The 16054-nt window shown below is 34.2% G+C and overlaps 2 protein-coding genes across 3 annotated transcripts; one reads left to right on the forward strand and one right to left on the reverse strand.

The window, feature by feature from the left end:
• The first annotated feature begins 455 nt into the window (after positions 1-455).
• LOC107958073 (BAG family molecular chaperone regulator 4) lies at positions 456-3160 on the forward strand. Of its 2 annotated transcripts, none has more exons than XM_016893738.2 (4): positions 456-819; positions 1196-1515; positions 1619-1765; positions 2711-3160. In XM_016893738.2, the coding sequence occupies exons 1-4, from the start codon at positions 660-662 to the stop codon at positions 2912-2914; spliced, it is 831 nt and encodes a 276-aa protein (XP_016749227.1). In that variant the 5' UTR covers positions 456-659; the 3' UTR covers positions 2915-3160. The 2 variants fall into 2 exon arrangements, with proteins under 2 accessions (XP_016749227.1, XP_016749228.1); XM_016893739.2 differs by lacking the exon at positions 456-819 and adding an exon at positions 899-1061.
• A 630-nt stretch (positions 3161-3790) lies between these two features.
• On the reverse strand, positions 3791-7100 carry LOC107958074 (ammonium transporter 2). The gene is made up of 4 exons (XM_016893740.2): positions 6328-7100; positions 5950-6235; positions 5771-5874; positions 3791-4381 (listed from the first exon to the last, which is right to left on the reverse strand). Exons 1-4 carry the CDS (start codon positions 6970-6972, stop codon positions 3947-3949), a joined length of 1470 nt encoding a protein of 489 aa, XP_016749229.2. The 5' UTR covers positions 6973-7100; the 3' UTR covers positions 3791-3946.
• Between the last annotated feature and the right edge of the window lie 8954 nt (positions 7101-16054).

Consider the following 16054-nt stretch of genomic DNA (forward strand, 5'->3'; position numbering starts at 1 on the left):
TATATATTTAAAGGGGTTGCTTAAATAAAGGTTTTCTATTTGCTCTCTTGAAGATTCAGTGAGTTTTATGAATGAACAATCAGGTTCAGTGAGTAATTTTAATTTTAGGGGTTTAAGTGTAATTTTATTTTTATTAATTTAAATTTTTTTAAAAAATTAAGAACTTAAATAATAATTTTATATTTTAGGGGAACAAACCCCTGCTAACACCTTAAATCCGCCTCTGTTGAGGATGTGGAAATCCTATTAACGATTATAAGCTTTTATAATAGTCAACTTAGTGATAGTTAATGGTCACCTTAATATAATAATAATACTTAACAATAGAAATGGGTAATCAAAGAGGTTAATTGATGAATTTGCTACCTGGATGTTGGACTTAATTAATTATTATTTATTTTTGAAAAATTAGAAGGCTCCTAAGCCTTAAATATTTTAGAAAGGGAAAAACTGGGCCAGATTATATTAAAGAAGAATTTAGAGCTACAGCATAAACACGTTACTTCAATCCCAGCCGAACTGAAACTCTGAAATCCCTTTTCCCAAACGGAGAGCAAAAACATATCTACGTATTCTTATTTCATTTTGCTCTGTGTGTGTAAATCAGTACCCAATAATCTTTGCAACCTCAAAAAAAACCCATTGGGAAAGGTGAGGCCATGCCAGGGGGCATACTGGTCCGCCGAGATGGTGATGATAATAATCTTCATCACAATCACGAAACTGCAGCTACTTCTTCTTCCGGGCCCATGATCAAGATCGACGTCGCTTATGGTTCGGCCCAGCATCAACTCTTTGCCCCCTCCCATTCCACTGTCGGTAATTTCTCGTCCTTTGTACCTTTCTTTACCGCCTAAACTTTTTTGGGTAATTATTGGTTCCATGCATGCGCGTCGTGGTAAATTGTTACTGTGGGCGTTAATTAGAGCTATTTTCGTCGTTAAAGGATGATGAGTAAAGGAAGAAGCGAAAATGAATGAAGGATTATTAGGTGTTTTATCTTCTTTTTGTTTATGCCTTTCATATGGGTCTTGGATCTTCCAGTTGTAAAATTTCTTCTGGTATTATTCTATTTTTATTTCATTTATTATGTTCTGAAATGGATTGTTGTGCTGCTTGATATATCACTGTTATGAACTGTAAATTATTATGTTGATTGAAAGTGATATGTGTTGTTTTCATGGGGTAATTATAGGGGAATTGAAGAAACAAATTGCTGAAAAAACGGGTTTGGAACCTGATAAACAAAGGGTATTATTTAGGGGTAAAGAGAAAGAAGATAATGTGCATTTGAGCTCTGCTGGTATGAAGGATAAATCCAAGATTTTGGTTTTAGAAAATCCAACAAGCAAAGTGAAAAAGGTCGAGGAAATGGCGAATATTGAAGAGAAGGTTGAAGAATCAATAGCTAGAAAGGAAAGTAAGGTTGAAGAGATCAGGGAAACTGAAGAGATGTCAAAGGCTTTTGCTGCGGTTGCTCGAGTCAGAAATGAAGTTGACAAGCTCTCTGAAAGAGTGAGTTTGTATGCTTGTTGTGTTGATTTTGTATAGACGTCGAAGGTTACTATACTCAATTGAGATTTAATTTGATTTTTCTTTTTATTGTTTATTTGGAAAGGTGGCTGCAATAGAAGTGGCTGTGAACAGTGGGACAAAGATCGCAGCTGAGGAATTTGATGTATCGGCAGAGTTACTCATGAGAGAGTTGCTGAAATTGGATGGGATCGAAGCTGAAGGAGAAGCTAAGTTACAACGGAAGGCTGAGGTTGGTGTTGTAAGCATTGAAGTTGCTAACACAATGTTCATTTACTTATTTCATCTTTTCAGTATACATATATTTAACTGATGGCTAAAGAACTTAAACTGAGTTTCTAAGATTAGTAAACTATAGTCCTCATGGATGAGTATCGATGTGTGTTTATATCATTTAATCTAAGTTGTTTGTGTCCTTATGCTGCATATTGCCGGAAAGGATTTTGAAATCTGATGGCCATTTAGAGATCTTGGCTATTACGAAAGAATGTTTAGGTCTTGTGAATGTTTTGTGACTTGTATCCTTTCCTATTATTTGGTTATTGGGAGGTAAAAGTATAATGGAGGGTGTTGTACTAGGAGTTAGATTGAATTTTGCTTCCTCTACTAAAATATTGGGCAAATTAGTCCCTATCCATTAGATTAAAGAGCAAATTTGTCCTTTCTGTTAAAAATTCCATGGCTAACAGAATAATTAGACAGTGACACGTGCCATGTCGCATGTACCTTATGCTGATGTACAAAAATCAGTTTTTAATAGCAAAAATGGATGGAATTTTTAATAGAAGGATCAGTTTGCTCTTTAATATAATGTACAAGGTCTAATTTGCCCTTTTTTGAGTAGAGGGGGCAAAATGCAGTCTTACTCTTAGCATAGGGGCTTCAATGATACGTTTACCGATATTGGGAATATGTCTAATAAGTCTCTAATTGCATTTTCATGCCTGCCAATGACTACTCTATATGAGAAATATAGAACTGCTATTGTTCTCTCTTGGCCATAATCTAGACATAATTTTGGTGCACGAATTCTAGCAGAGCATCATCTTTTACTTTTGTGTTGAAAGAGGAATGGATTTTATGCAAATTTTTAGATTAGGCAAATATATAATCTCCTGTTTGATCATGTGTCAAGCACCACTCTGTTGTATCAAATTGTTTTTTTTTTCTTGGCCAGGTACGTCGTGTCCAAGGTTTCCACGAGACACTGGACAAAATGAAAGCCAGAAATTCCAATCCATTTCACGACAGTAACAAAGCTGCCTCGGTGACAACGAAATGGGAGACATTTGACTCTGGAATGGGAAGTTCGACTGCTCCACCACCACAACCTATGTCATCGTCGACAACAGTTACAGAGGAGTGGGAAAAGTTTGATTAGTTACTATCTGCTCCATTCTTTGGCCTATAAAAACTTAACTGCAGAACATGATATATGCAGCATGCAGGGTTATTATGTAATGGTTTTTGGTGCGGCATTTATTTTAGTTTTCAAGTTGAGAGGATTTTTTTACTTTCCTTGAAAGGACAACTGAATGTCCAGATTATTATTGCTTGGGATATAATATAAAATACTTAAAACTGCTTAGTCTTGTAATGTAATAGTGCCGTACTAATCCTTCCTTTACTGATAGTTTTGCCATTGTTGCAGTTGAAAAATGTTTTCAGAAAAATATTGTGAAAAAAAAAATAGTTTATTAATTTTATGTGTTTGATTTTAAAATTTAAAATAATTCAAATCTGAAATGATTCGAAGATGTAAAATAGAATCGATTTCCTATTCGGGGTACATTAATTCAAGCCATAATAGTTAATCCATAGTTTGGCTACTTGTGATAGTTTAATATTTTTATAATGTGGTACTTGTGTTATTTTTTAATTAATAATTTTAATATTTTTGTGTTTAATTTAGATTTTAAAGTTGATTTGACGAGGATTCATAATTAACTAATAATAACAGCAATTAACTTTTTATCAAATTATCTTTAAAATCCGAATTAAATCACTTTGTGATTCGATTATATTTGATAAATTAAATACAAAATTAAATATATTCACTATTAATAATATATTTATTTTATCAATAAAATTACGATAAATCTAAATATAATAATATTAGCAATTAATTTTTATTAAATCACCTTAAACCTGAATAAAACACTGAAAAGTTAACAATGTTTACTTTTAAGTACCCAAAATATATAATTTTTACCAAATACATGTGTCAAATTAGACAAAAAAAATACAAGTAATATATTAAAAAAATAATATCAAACTCGGATATCAAAAATACATTGAGGCTTAATTCAAAGCATTGGAAATGATAATCTCCACTTCTCAAATTCAATAAGCAAAGAGTTGAAGACCTCTACCTATAAAATCATATTTACAGGAAATGTTTAATTGACTGCACCTAAAGATTAATGGTTACTCCTCTTGCACCATTGACATAAGGTGAAGGTGCTGCCACTTCTGAGAACTGAGAGGTGTGCCAACCATGTTCTGTTGGGTCATATTTTTCACCATCACCCCAAAGAGCATATGCTTCTTCTCCATAGGCAGCATCGTCACCGATCTCGAGCTGGTTATCGGGCATTCGTAATGGTATAAACAGCCTTATAAACAGAAGGATTATTGATGTAGAGACTACATTCCAAGTAATGACGAACAAGGCTGCAACTATTTGCTTCAAGAATTGTACTCCTCCATTGCCACCATAAAATGCACCCCTTGTGTCGAATGGTAGTATTAGCTTGCATAGGTCTGGCTCTGCTAATAGCCCGGTGAGGAGGCCGCCCAACAGGCCAGCCACTGCGTGTGTGTGAAATACACCAAGAGCATCATCTACCTGTGGTGACATACAAGCACTTCATAGCCTAAGTTCAAACTTCAAGACATGAAAAAGGCCAGTAATAGTATCTTAGAAAATAACTAGGCATTGATTACACTGTGAAATTACCCTTAATTTGTCAATTTTGATGTAAACTTAAAAATTCAATCCAATCAATTAAACTTAAAAATTCAATACGATCAATTTAAATTTAAAGTAAATTTTATCTAATTTAATCATAAAAAATTAACAATCTCAAACTTGAATTAACCTAAACTCAAAACGATCTAAACCAGTAACCCAAAATGACCAAAACTTTAAGTGATCATAACTAATAAAAATTATATGGACCCATAATAACAAGATATAAAAACTGACTCTAAACCCAAATGACTTGTGCTCAAAATGAATTAAACACAAGACAATCATAACCTTAAAAGACAAGAACCCAGAATGAATTAATTCCGAAGGGTGCAAAGCATTGATTATGTAAGTGAAAATATTTGGACTTGTCAATTTTCATTTGAATATGAAAATTCAATCCAATCAATCTAAATTTAAACTCGACTCATTTTAATTTGATTGCAAAAGTTCAACTTAAATTTATCTAATTCGAATCCTAATTGATCTAAACTCGAAATAAACTAAACCCAAAATAATTATAATCCATATTTATTTCAACTTAGAATAAGCAGCACAAAATAAGTTAAACAAAAATTAAAGGTTGAAAACCCAAAATTAATCAAAATTTAATATTTAAATTAACCCAATCAAACTTGGAGGCCTTAAACACTGTGGTTCAAAATTAAATCTCATTTCTCATGGAAGACGACAAAAAAGGATGATTAGAAACCTTTAATATGATATAGAAAATGGATGCAACAAACAATATTCTAATAAAATCCTACACGAGATACAAGGGACCATAGTTTTGGTTGTATATGATATATATTTAATGAAGCACCAAGGTTTGCAAGTTGAGGCCATGGTAGGTCCAGGAATGGTCGCCAATGTGAGGGGTTGGGTGGATTCCTAAATTCAATGACTTTAGACATTTTACCACTAGTGCTTTAATACCACTTACCTAATCTTTCTAGATTTTTTCAGGGGTCAAACTTTGTATTGAATTTCATGTAGAAAAAGTGATTGGAACATTCAAAGTTATCAGCCTAAGCCATCAAATTAGTCAACACAGGAAAAAGGTTAAATCATTATGTGAGACTTTAATTTTGGTAATTATTTTCACATTGGGTATGAATATTTTTCTTTGTCTAAGTTAGACCCTGAATTTTACTATTGTTCTCGAATTCAGGCCTGAGAAAAAAAAAGATTAGACCCAGATGTGAGGATAGCTGCAAGTTCAGACCCTAAAATGTAATTTAACCCAAAGAAACAAAGATGAGGAACCTTTTGTAGCAGGCTACATTTCTTGTGGAGGACCATCATAGATACCCATGGAATACTGCCTGAAAGCATCCCCATGACAATAGCAGCCCATGATTGCACCAAACCTGGAATGAAAACAATACGGTTTTTAAGCTTTTGAATCAGATTTAGAGTTTAGAGTTTAGGGTTAAATTATGAACCTGCTCCTGGGGTGATGCAAGCAAGGCCTGTCATCATTCCTTGAACAGCTCCGACCACGGAAGGTTTTCCAAAGAACACAACATCAAGAGATGTCCAGATAAGAAGGCTTGTTGCTGCACAGACGTTTGTGTTTAGTACTGCTATTGAAGCGTCAATATTTGCAGCATATGGTGCACCGCCATTGAAACCTGACCATCCCATCCATAGCAAGCCAGCACCAGCAAGCATTAGCAAAACATTGTTTGGTGGAAACCTTTCTCTGTCACATTTTAGCCTTGGTCCAACCTGTGCCATGTTTTGTAAGAAAGTTATGGAACTTGATATTTATATCTATATACACAAATAAGCAAAGGATTGTGTAGTTTATGTTATGTTACCCAGTATGCGGCGGTGAGACCGGCGATCCCGGAGGAGAGGTGAATAACATATCCACCGGAGTAATCAATGACACCCCAATGATAAAGAAAGCCGCCACCCCAAAGACTAAAAGCTCCAACAGTGTAGGAAAATATAAGCCATAGAGGCACAAAAGCCATCCAGGCCCTAATATTCATACGGCCAAGGACTGAACCAGCGAGCAAAATAAGAGTAATAGCAGCAAAAGTGAATTGGAAATACACAAGGGTAGCCATGGGATATAAAGGCTCGGTGATATCATCTACATCATTGTAGCCTCTGTGCTTACTCTCCGGTACCTTGGCTCGGCCAAGAAGGTACTTTTGTCCTAAAGCCGGAGCACCTTTACCCCAAAAAGGGAGGAGTTCATCACCAAAGGCCATACGATAACATAAAAGCACCCAACAAATGAGGACTGCAGCAAAGGCGTAAAGTGCCATGAAGGCGGAATTGACGGCCCATTTCTTTTTAACAATACTAGCGTAGAGGATGACAAGACCAGGCATGCTTTGAATCCCCACTAATGTCGATGCCGTCATTTGCCATGCATTGTCTCCTTTGTTTAGCCATCCCGGTACTGCTGGGGCGAATTCTTTTACTGTATAAGCTATCTGTTCGGCAGCCATCGGAAAACCTACCGTCGGCTATGCAGACCAGAATCTTTTTTTGAACAAAATATCTTCTTTAATGTGTAGCTATATACATATATGTTAGGTGAAGTGAGAATACATTTTGGAGATGCTTTTAATTTTCTAACATAAATAATCCATTTATTTTTTTGGGAAATTTTTTGGAAGATTCCTACTTCAAGAATAAAAATCATGTATAGTCAACTATCATAATTAGTATAATATAATACCAAAATCATAATCGTAATCTTTAATACTTAATTACAATATAATATAAACAATCACAATCCCTAATATTACTTTACATAATTAGAGTTAATTAAAAGAGAGTAAAGTCTTAACAGCAACGCGATTAACACAATTCACACTTAAATTATATTTAAAACAATAAACATCCTGATCATTACGTCAATAATTAATCTGTTATTAATATATGTGAGATTAAGATGACAACTTATGATAGTATGAAATTGAATCTTAATGAAATTCCAAACCAACAAAGCAAAGAACAAAAAAATAAACCCTTTTTTTTTATTACGTTCACACTGGTAAAATAGGCAGCCGTTTGAATAGTTGTAGATTCTTCTTTTTTGTTGATATATTTGGACAAAGGATCAGTTTGTAAGAAATGTAAAATGGTTGTTTGTAATTATACTAAAGATTTAGGATGAATAAATATACATTAAGTAGACATACGAAGAGATTGATTTGGTTACGGAATTTTGAACTTGACTTAAAAGCACACGTGTTATTACTCAAGTACTTTTTCAACTGTTTAAATTCAGACAGTTTCCCAGCAAAACACGGACTCCAGTGGTAAAAAGATACGATAAAATTTTTAGCAGGTTGATTAGATTGGTAAAACCGTTATTATATTATGTTTTTTTCTCTATGTATTATCTTCACTAATTCAAAGTTGCAGGTGTTCCCGCCTCTCTAAAATAAAAATTTTTATTTTTAATTTTTTTATAGTTTTAAAATTTTAAAAATTTAAATTAATATACGATAAAATTACACTTTAACTTTTCAAGAATGAGAAAAAATTAATTTAATCATTTAAAATTATAAAGATATAAGCTATTAAAATTATAAGATTTCACTTTTGCTATCATAAAAATATACAATTTTATTCCGATCCCCCTCAAAATTTTTTTGGCTCCGCTCCTAACTAAAATCTAAACAATTCTTTTCTTCGATCTTCGACATTGTCAATTTGACTTGAATTTAGGGTATGCTCTTCTACTCACCGATGCGTATTAATCTACTGTACCTATCATTGAATTATTGCTTGGAGCTTACTAACATAACTCTAAAAAAAAATCTGAAATAAAAACTTTCGAATAGTTAAATAATTATTTAATCAAATTTTTAAAAAATATAAATTTATTGATATCAATTAATAGGGTCTTTAAAAGAAGATGGAGCCAATGGTGTATCATTTGGGCTCCATCCTAATAAACAACGGCGGCAATAGTAAGTGGGTCCAAAAATCAAAGTGAAACCCAATGAAACAAATATCCAAAAACGAAGGTCTCAAACACATTATTCATATTTATATACATTAAATTTGATTTAATATATAATTTGATATATGAAATATTTTGATTTGGTATAATTATATCTATGAAATTTTGATTGCAGTTCAAATGTATACATAAAATTTTGATTTCGATTCAATTATACACATTTAAATAAATATATCAAATGATTTTTATATTGAATAAATATAATTATTTGTGTATGCAATATATAAATATAAAATGATGTTATATTAATAATTGTGTTAATAATTTGTGAGAATTGAATCCAATCAAATTAAAATTTATGTATAAAATTGTACATTAAATCAAAGTTTATATATAATTTTAAGATTTATTATTTGTGATTATAGAACGGACAAGTTGCCTTAATCAAAAAACCCTGTAATGCAAGTTTGACTTTTGTACAAACTTATTATTCACTAGCTTTCATAGGAAATAATCAAGTTAAGTGGGAACTTCAGCTTTCATGGTTGTTTCAAGCGAAAACAAGAATGATCAAACTTCAAGCTCAATGTAAATATAACGTAGAGAGTTAAAGATCGATCGACACTTTTTGGTGTGATTGTACGAGAATGTGCTTAAAAGCTGCACACGAAAGCTTGATGAAACCTTCGATGCAGGCTCTTGCCATTGTTCAAGCTCTTATGATGGCTTGAGATTTGGAGTTCTGCTACATCATTATTGAGTCGGACAATTTAGCTCTTATTAATAAACTTAATAGTGATAGCTTGGACTTGTCTCTTTATAGATGAATCATTGAGGAAGTTGACTTTTATGTCTTTTCGCTATGCCCAGGTTGTGCATTGCTTGGCCCATTGACCTGTGGATGAAAGCCCAATTTAAGGGCAGCTCCCTGTTATTGAACTTAGTATATGTGAGTAATGTAATTAGCAACAATATAATCCTTATCCAATGTATTAAATTTATCTTATAGTTATGATTCTGATTTGGGAAATCCTTGTAGATGCGGCATAGAGAATTAGAGATGAATCGGCACTTTTTAATGTGATTGTACATAACTCAAAAGAGATGAGGAAACTTTCGATGTTTTATCCTCGAAGTTCTCTCCATTGTTTAAGCTCTTACGATAGCTCGAGCTTTGAACTTTTACTACATCATTATTAAATGTAGTATTGAATGTAGTATATGTGAGTGATGTGATTAGCAACAATTTAATCCTTATGCAATGCATTAAACTATTTTTAGTTAAGTTTCTTCTTTCTAAATTAATAGTATATTGGCGCGTGTAAACATTGTTAAGATTTTAAATTAAAGAATGATTTCAAAACTTGACCTATCTACTCTTCTTTGAAAGGATAGAATTTGAACTTTCTTTTTTTCTCAGATTTTTTTAAAAAAAATACAAAAGCATAAATTATAACATATAATGTGCTGTAAGTATAATTTTTTTTTTCAATTTATGAAGAGAATAAGAACCCAATTAAACAATTAATGCAGAACAATGATCACTAAGTGTCATGGGAGTATCTGGCGTTGTTAAGTGCGAAGAATTGATGAACTTTCTCTTCCTGAAGATTCTATTTGCAACTTCGAGTAGCTAGGACACCATTTTTTGTGTCATTTTCAAGCACTCAAAACTGTTACGAGCACACCAATGAACCTCCTACCTGTTAGGCAAAAAACTTGGTGAGCCCTTGTAGGACTATATTAAATGTTTCCATACCGCAATGGGCACTAGAGATTGGACAAAACAATGGACGGTAGATTCTTTTACAATGGCCGTAGGCCAAGATTATTTGAAATATGCTCTTACAAAAAACCAAGCCACATCACGTCCTTGATTTATATGAAAAACTTAGAAGTCCATAGAAATGGTGGAAATGAAAATATCTAATGTTGAATTTGATGTTGAACCTTATGTTTTGCTTCGATCAAGGTGCTATCATCATTATCACTGGTAATCCGCTAGCAGAGATTAACACAGAATGCACCCTAGCTTGCGAGTGAACTTAAGGAAGGGGGGACACATCAGGATCTCGTAATGCACCCTAGCTTGCGAGTGAACTTAAGGAATGGGGGACACATCAGTCTTGTTCTCCTAGTTCACCAAGGAATGCTTTCCTGACCTTTTTGTTAAGGGGAGGTCGACTCCTTTCGGAGGAGTCTTCGTAGTGTCGTTTGTTGAGAGTTAACAAGCCCTTTAATGGGTCGATATTGTCCTTGGTCAAGATTTTGTCTCCTAACTCTGTGGAGAGCTCAAGTGCCTAAAGCGTCGAGTTCAACAAAGTGAACATCTCATTAGATCAAATCGTAAGTGGTGCATGATAGGCACCAACTAATTAGGGATGTGAGCATCCCCGTTTGATATGACTGCTCTATTGAACATGTTGCCTTAGACACTCGAACTCTCCACAATGTTGACAAAAGAACCTCCAATTGAAGACAATACCAATCTATTGAGGGTTTAGCCAGCTCCCAATGAACAAAATTTCAAAAACCTCAAAAGTAGGTAGCCTCTCCTCAATAAATATATATTATATTTTAAATTAACCAAACTCAATTATTTTATCCCAATCCAACTCAATTATAATATATCATTTAAATTGAAAAAATTGGTTAACCCTATTGATATTAAATAAGTTTTGTTAAAAAATAATCTAATAATTAAGGTTCAATCTATTATTTGGTACTCAAGTGATACTTTTTTCTAATGTGGTACCTATGTTATTTTTTGATATGTAAAGGTAACGGTGTTAACTTTTTAGTGTTTAATTCAGGTTTTAGGGTTGATTTAATGAAAGTTAATTGTTAATATTATTAGATTTGAATTTCTCATGATTTTTTCAATAGCATAAATTTATTATTATTTGTGAATTTGTTTAATTTTATATTAAATATGTCAAATATAATTTAAAAATGTGATTTAATTCGATTTTTAAGGTTAATTTGATGAAAATTGATTGCTAATATTATTAGCTAATTATTAATTTTCATTAAATCAAATCTAAAACCCGAATTAAACACTAAAAAATTAACATTATTTTCTTAAAATTTTCTACATGGAAACAATTTTGGATTAGAATGAATCCGCTACAAAATTTTGAATTTCAAATTTGATTCTAACAGAAATCCATATAAGTCATTATTTTCTAAATCAATAGTTTATTGGTGCGTATAATCACGGTTAGAGTTTTAAATTAAGGTACGACAAACAAAATAAATTTATACTTATCCATTTCAAAACTTTGACCTACGTACTCTTCGATTTGAATTTTCTTTTCTTCTTAAATTTTATCAAAAAAAAATAAAAAAAATGAAATTATAACGCATAGTACGTTGTAAGTAATAATTTTTTTTAATTTTAATTTTACCGTTAAACAATATGAGACGTTTTTAATAAAACCTAACGTGGCATAAAATTTATAAAATAACAAATTTTGTCCTTATCGAAATACGATTAAAGGAAGATTTTCACTACTATACTAATTTATTTATTAGGTTAATATTTGATGCACTGACAATGTATAATTTTAAAGACGATTAATTAACCAAATAATGAATTGATGATATGTCTCTTCCTGAAGGTTTCTATCTGGTAGGCAAAAATTTAGCGAGCCTTTGCGGGGCTATATCAAATGTTTCCATACCACGACCATGGGCACTAGAGATTTGACTGGACAATGGATGGTAGACACTTTTACAATAGCTGTAGGCCAAGAATATTTGAAATATGCTCTTAAAAAAAGCCACGTCAGCTTACTGATTTATATGAAAAAGCTCAAAAATTAGTGGAAATGGAGGAAATGAAAATATCTAATGTTGAATTTGATGTTGAATCCTATGTTTTGTGTTGCGCGGAAGCGTGTGAAAGAGTAAAATTATTGTACTGAAAAATCACACTAAGTTCAATTCCCAGGAAAGAGAGGTGGATCACGAGGATCGCTTACATACCAGATCTTTCCTAGCCAGAATATCCCTCTATCGTAATTTAATAGCACAATAAATCACTACAATGACACTTGCAAAATATGCAGAACAAAAATAAAGAACACTAGAATTTTAACGAGGTTCAGCAAATTTTGCCTATGTCCTCGGGCACTACCAAATATATTTCACTCCAAAAATACAAGTGAAAGTTTACAAATAGGGAGAGAGAACAATTGCCTTAAGTAGAGAATGGCAAGTGTGGGATGAAGAAAGTAAGAAATGGTTAGGCCTATTTATAGTTGAGGTTCAAGGATCAACTTGCAATGTCCCTATACAATTAGGGACCAAAATTGCAATTATCCCATGCCAACTTTTAACCCAACTTGCCAACCAATTTTACTTTCTACTTTCGGTGCCCACCCTTTTTGACTTTTCAAACAATGGGTGGGTTCCAATAATCTCCACCTTGAAGATTTGATTAGGATAATCTTATCTTCACACAATTCTTTCTGCCTTTGACAACAATACTTGATAGTGCCTTCTTCAACTGTTAAACTTGTAGGATATTAATCAAGTTCAAACAATGTTCGAACTTGGTTGATGTTACCACCTTGGTCATCATATCTGCGGGATTATCTGCAGTCTTGATCTTCTGAAGACAAATTTTCCCCTCTTCAATAATTTCCCGCACAAAATGGAATCGTACGTCGATATGTTTTGTACGTGCATGATAGACTTGATTCTTTGCTAAATGAATAGCACTTTGACTATCACAATACACGTTAATATGCTCCTGAACCAACCCCAAGGTTTTAGCCATACCTTGTAACCAAATAGCCTCCTTTACAGCCTCTGTTACAGCCATGTACTCGGCTTCTGTGGTTGACAATGTAACTGTAGACTGTAGTGTAGACTTCCAACTTATTGGTCCTCCAGCAAGTGTAAACACATAACCGATGGTTGATCTTCGCTTGTCCAAATCACCGGCATAGTCAGAATCAACGTACCCAATAACACCTTTACCAAGTGTATTATCCTGCTTGAACAGTAATCCAACATCCACGGTCTTCTGAATATACCGTAGAATCCATTTCACAACTTGCCAATGCCCTTTTCCAGGATTATGCATATACCTGCTCACTATACTAACTGCCTGTGAAATGTCGGGTCTTGTATACACCATTGCATACATCAAGCTACCCACTGCATTAGAATACAGAACTTGCAACATGTATTCTCGTTCCGTATTCGTCGAAGGAGATAGTTGTGCAGAAAGCTTGAAATGAGAAGCCAACGGGGTACTTACAGGTTTGGTCTGCTCGTTCATGCCAAACTGCTGTAGTACTTTCTTCAAATACTGCTTCTGAGACAAGCTAACTCTGCCATGAGCTCTATCTCTACATATTTCCATGCCGAGAATCTTTTTAGCTTCTCCTAGATCTTTCATCTCAAACTCGAGATTGAGTTGAGTCTTCAATCTTTCAATCTCAACTTTGCTCTTAAATGCTATTAGCATATCATCAACATATAAGAGCAAGTATATGAAAGTTCCTTCTTGTAGCTTCTGAAAATACACGCAATGATCAAATTTACTTCTTGTGTACCTTTGCCCTTTCATGAACTGATCAAATCGCTTGTACCACTGCCTCGGAGATTGCTTCAATCCATAAAGCGACTTTGTCAGTTTGCAAACCCAATTTTCTTTTCCAGCAACCTTGAATCCATCTGGCTGAGTCATATAGATTTCCTCTTCCAAATCACCGTGTAAAAACGCGGTCTTCACATCAAGCTGAACTAGTTCAAGATCATATTGCGCAACCAAGGCTAGCAAAATCCGAATAGACGAATGCTTCACAACTGGAGAAAACACTTCATTGTAGTCTATTCCTTCTTTCTGAGCGTAACCCTTTGCTACCAATCTAGCCTTGTATCGAATTTCATTTTTACCAGGAAATCCTTCCTTCTTTGCATATACCCATTTGCATCCAATTGCCTTCTTTCCCTTGGGCAGTCTCACCAACTCCCAAGTCCTATTTTTATGAAGAGACTGCATTTCTTCATTCATAGCTTGCTTCCACTTTACACCATCAGAGTTACTTATTGCTTCTGTGTAAGTGGAAGGAACATCATCATCTGCAATTGGAAGTGCATAGGCCACCATATCATCAAAGCGAGCAGGCTTACAAATCTCTCTTCTTGGCCTCCTATATGCAATTGAATCTTGTTGCTGTAGAAGTTCTTGGGTCGAAACTTCTTCATCATTTGTTCTTTCAATATTAGCTGGATCATCATTAACCTTTTCAAACTCCACCTGCTGCAAAGTACTACTGGTTTTGTCATCCTTTTGTGAATCCTCGTTCTTCATCATGGTTGATTCATCAAAAGTTACATCTCTACTGAAAACAATCTTCCTTGTATCAGGACACCAGAGACGGTATCCTTTTACACCACCAGTTATACCCATGAATAATGCTTTCTTTGCTCTTGGGTCTAACTTAGATTCTTTTACATGATAATATGCAGTGGAACCAAAAACATGTAAAGAATCATAATCAGTAGCAGGTTTACCAGTCCACATCTCCATAGGAGTTTTTCTATTTATTGCAGCTGATGGCAATCGGTTAATTAGATAGCACGCATATGTAACTGCCTCAGCCCAAAATTCCTTGCCCAATCCAGCATTGGACAACATACATCGAACTTTCTCCAGTATAGTCCGATTCATGCGTTCTGCCACCCCATTCTGCTGTGGTGTATCTCGAACAGTGAAGTGTCGCACAATGCCCTCATCTTGACATACTTGTAGAAATGGATCATTTTTGTACTCAGTACCATTATCTGATCGAAGTCGTTTGACCTTTCGACCTGTCTGAGTCTCCACCATCTTCTTCCACTTCAGAAATGCATCCAAAACTTCATTTTTTCTTTTCATTAGATACACCCATACTTTTCTTGAATAATCATCAAGAAAAGTGACAAAATAGTGCATATCTCCCAAAGAAGCCACTTTGGTAGGTCCCCACACATCACTGTGAACATAGTCCAGAATTCCTTTCGTATTGTGAATTGCTGAACCAAATTTTACCCTCGTCTGCTTGCCCAGAACACAATGTTCACAGAATTCCAATTTGCAAGAATTTGCACCTTTCAACAAGCCTTGCTTCGCCAAAGTCTGCAAAGCTTTTTCACCAGCATGTCCCAATCGCCTATGCCATAACCTGGTAGCCTCTGAATCTGCATCTTTCGCAGAAGCTGTTGATGTTGATCCAATAACTGTACTTCCATTTAAATAGTACAAGTTATTTCTTCTAGTGCCTTTCATCACCGTCAATACCCCAGCTACTACCTTTAGTAATCCATCTCTCAAAGTGATTGTGAGCCCTTTAGATTCTAGGGCCCCTAATGAGATGAGATTTTTCTTCAAGCTGGGTACATAGCGAACATCTGTCAGAACTTGGATTGAGCCGTCATGGTTCTTCAATTTGATTGTACCTACACCCATTGTCTTACAGGCACTATCATTGCCCATAAAAACAACTCCACCTTCTAGTTCTTCAAGACTAGAAAACCAGTCCTTATTAGGACACATATGGTAAGTACATCCCGAATCCAATATCCACTCATCCGTTTGACATGCCATTGCCATGCCA

Source organism: Gossypium hirsutum, chromosome A01, assembly GCF_007990345.1.
Source record: "Gossypium hirsutum isolate 1008001.06 chromosome A01, Gossypium_hirsutum_v2.1, whole genome shotgun sequence".
In the NCBI taxonomy this organism is placed as follows: domain Eukaryota; kingdom Viridiplantae; phylum Streptophyta; class Magnoliopsida; order Malvales; family Malvaceae; genus Gossypium; species Gossypium hirsutum.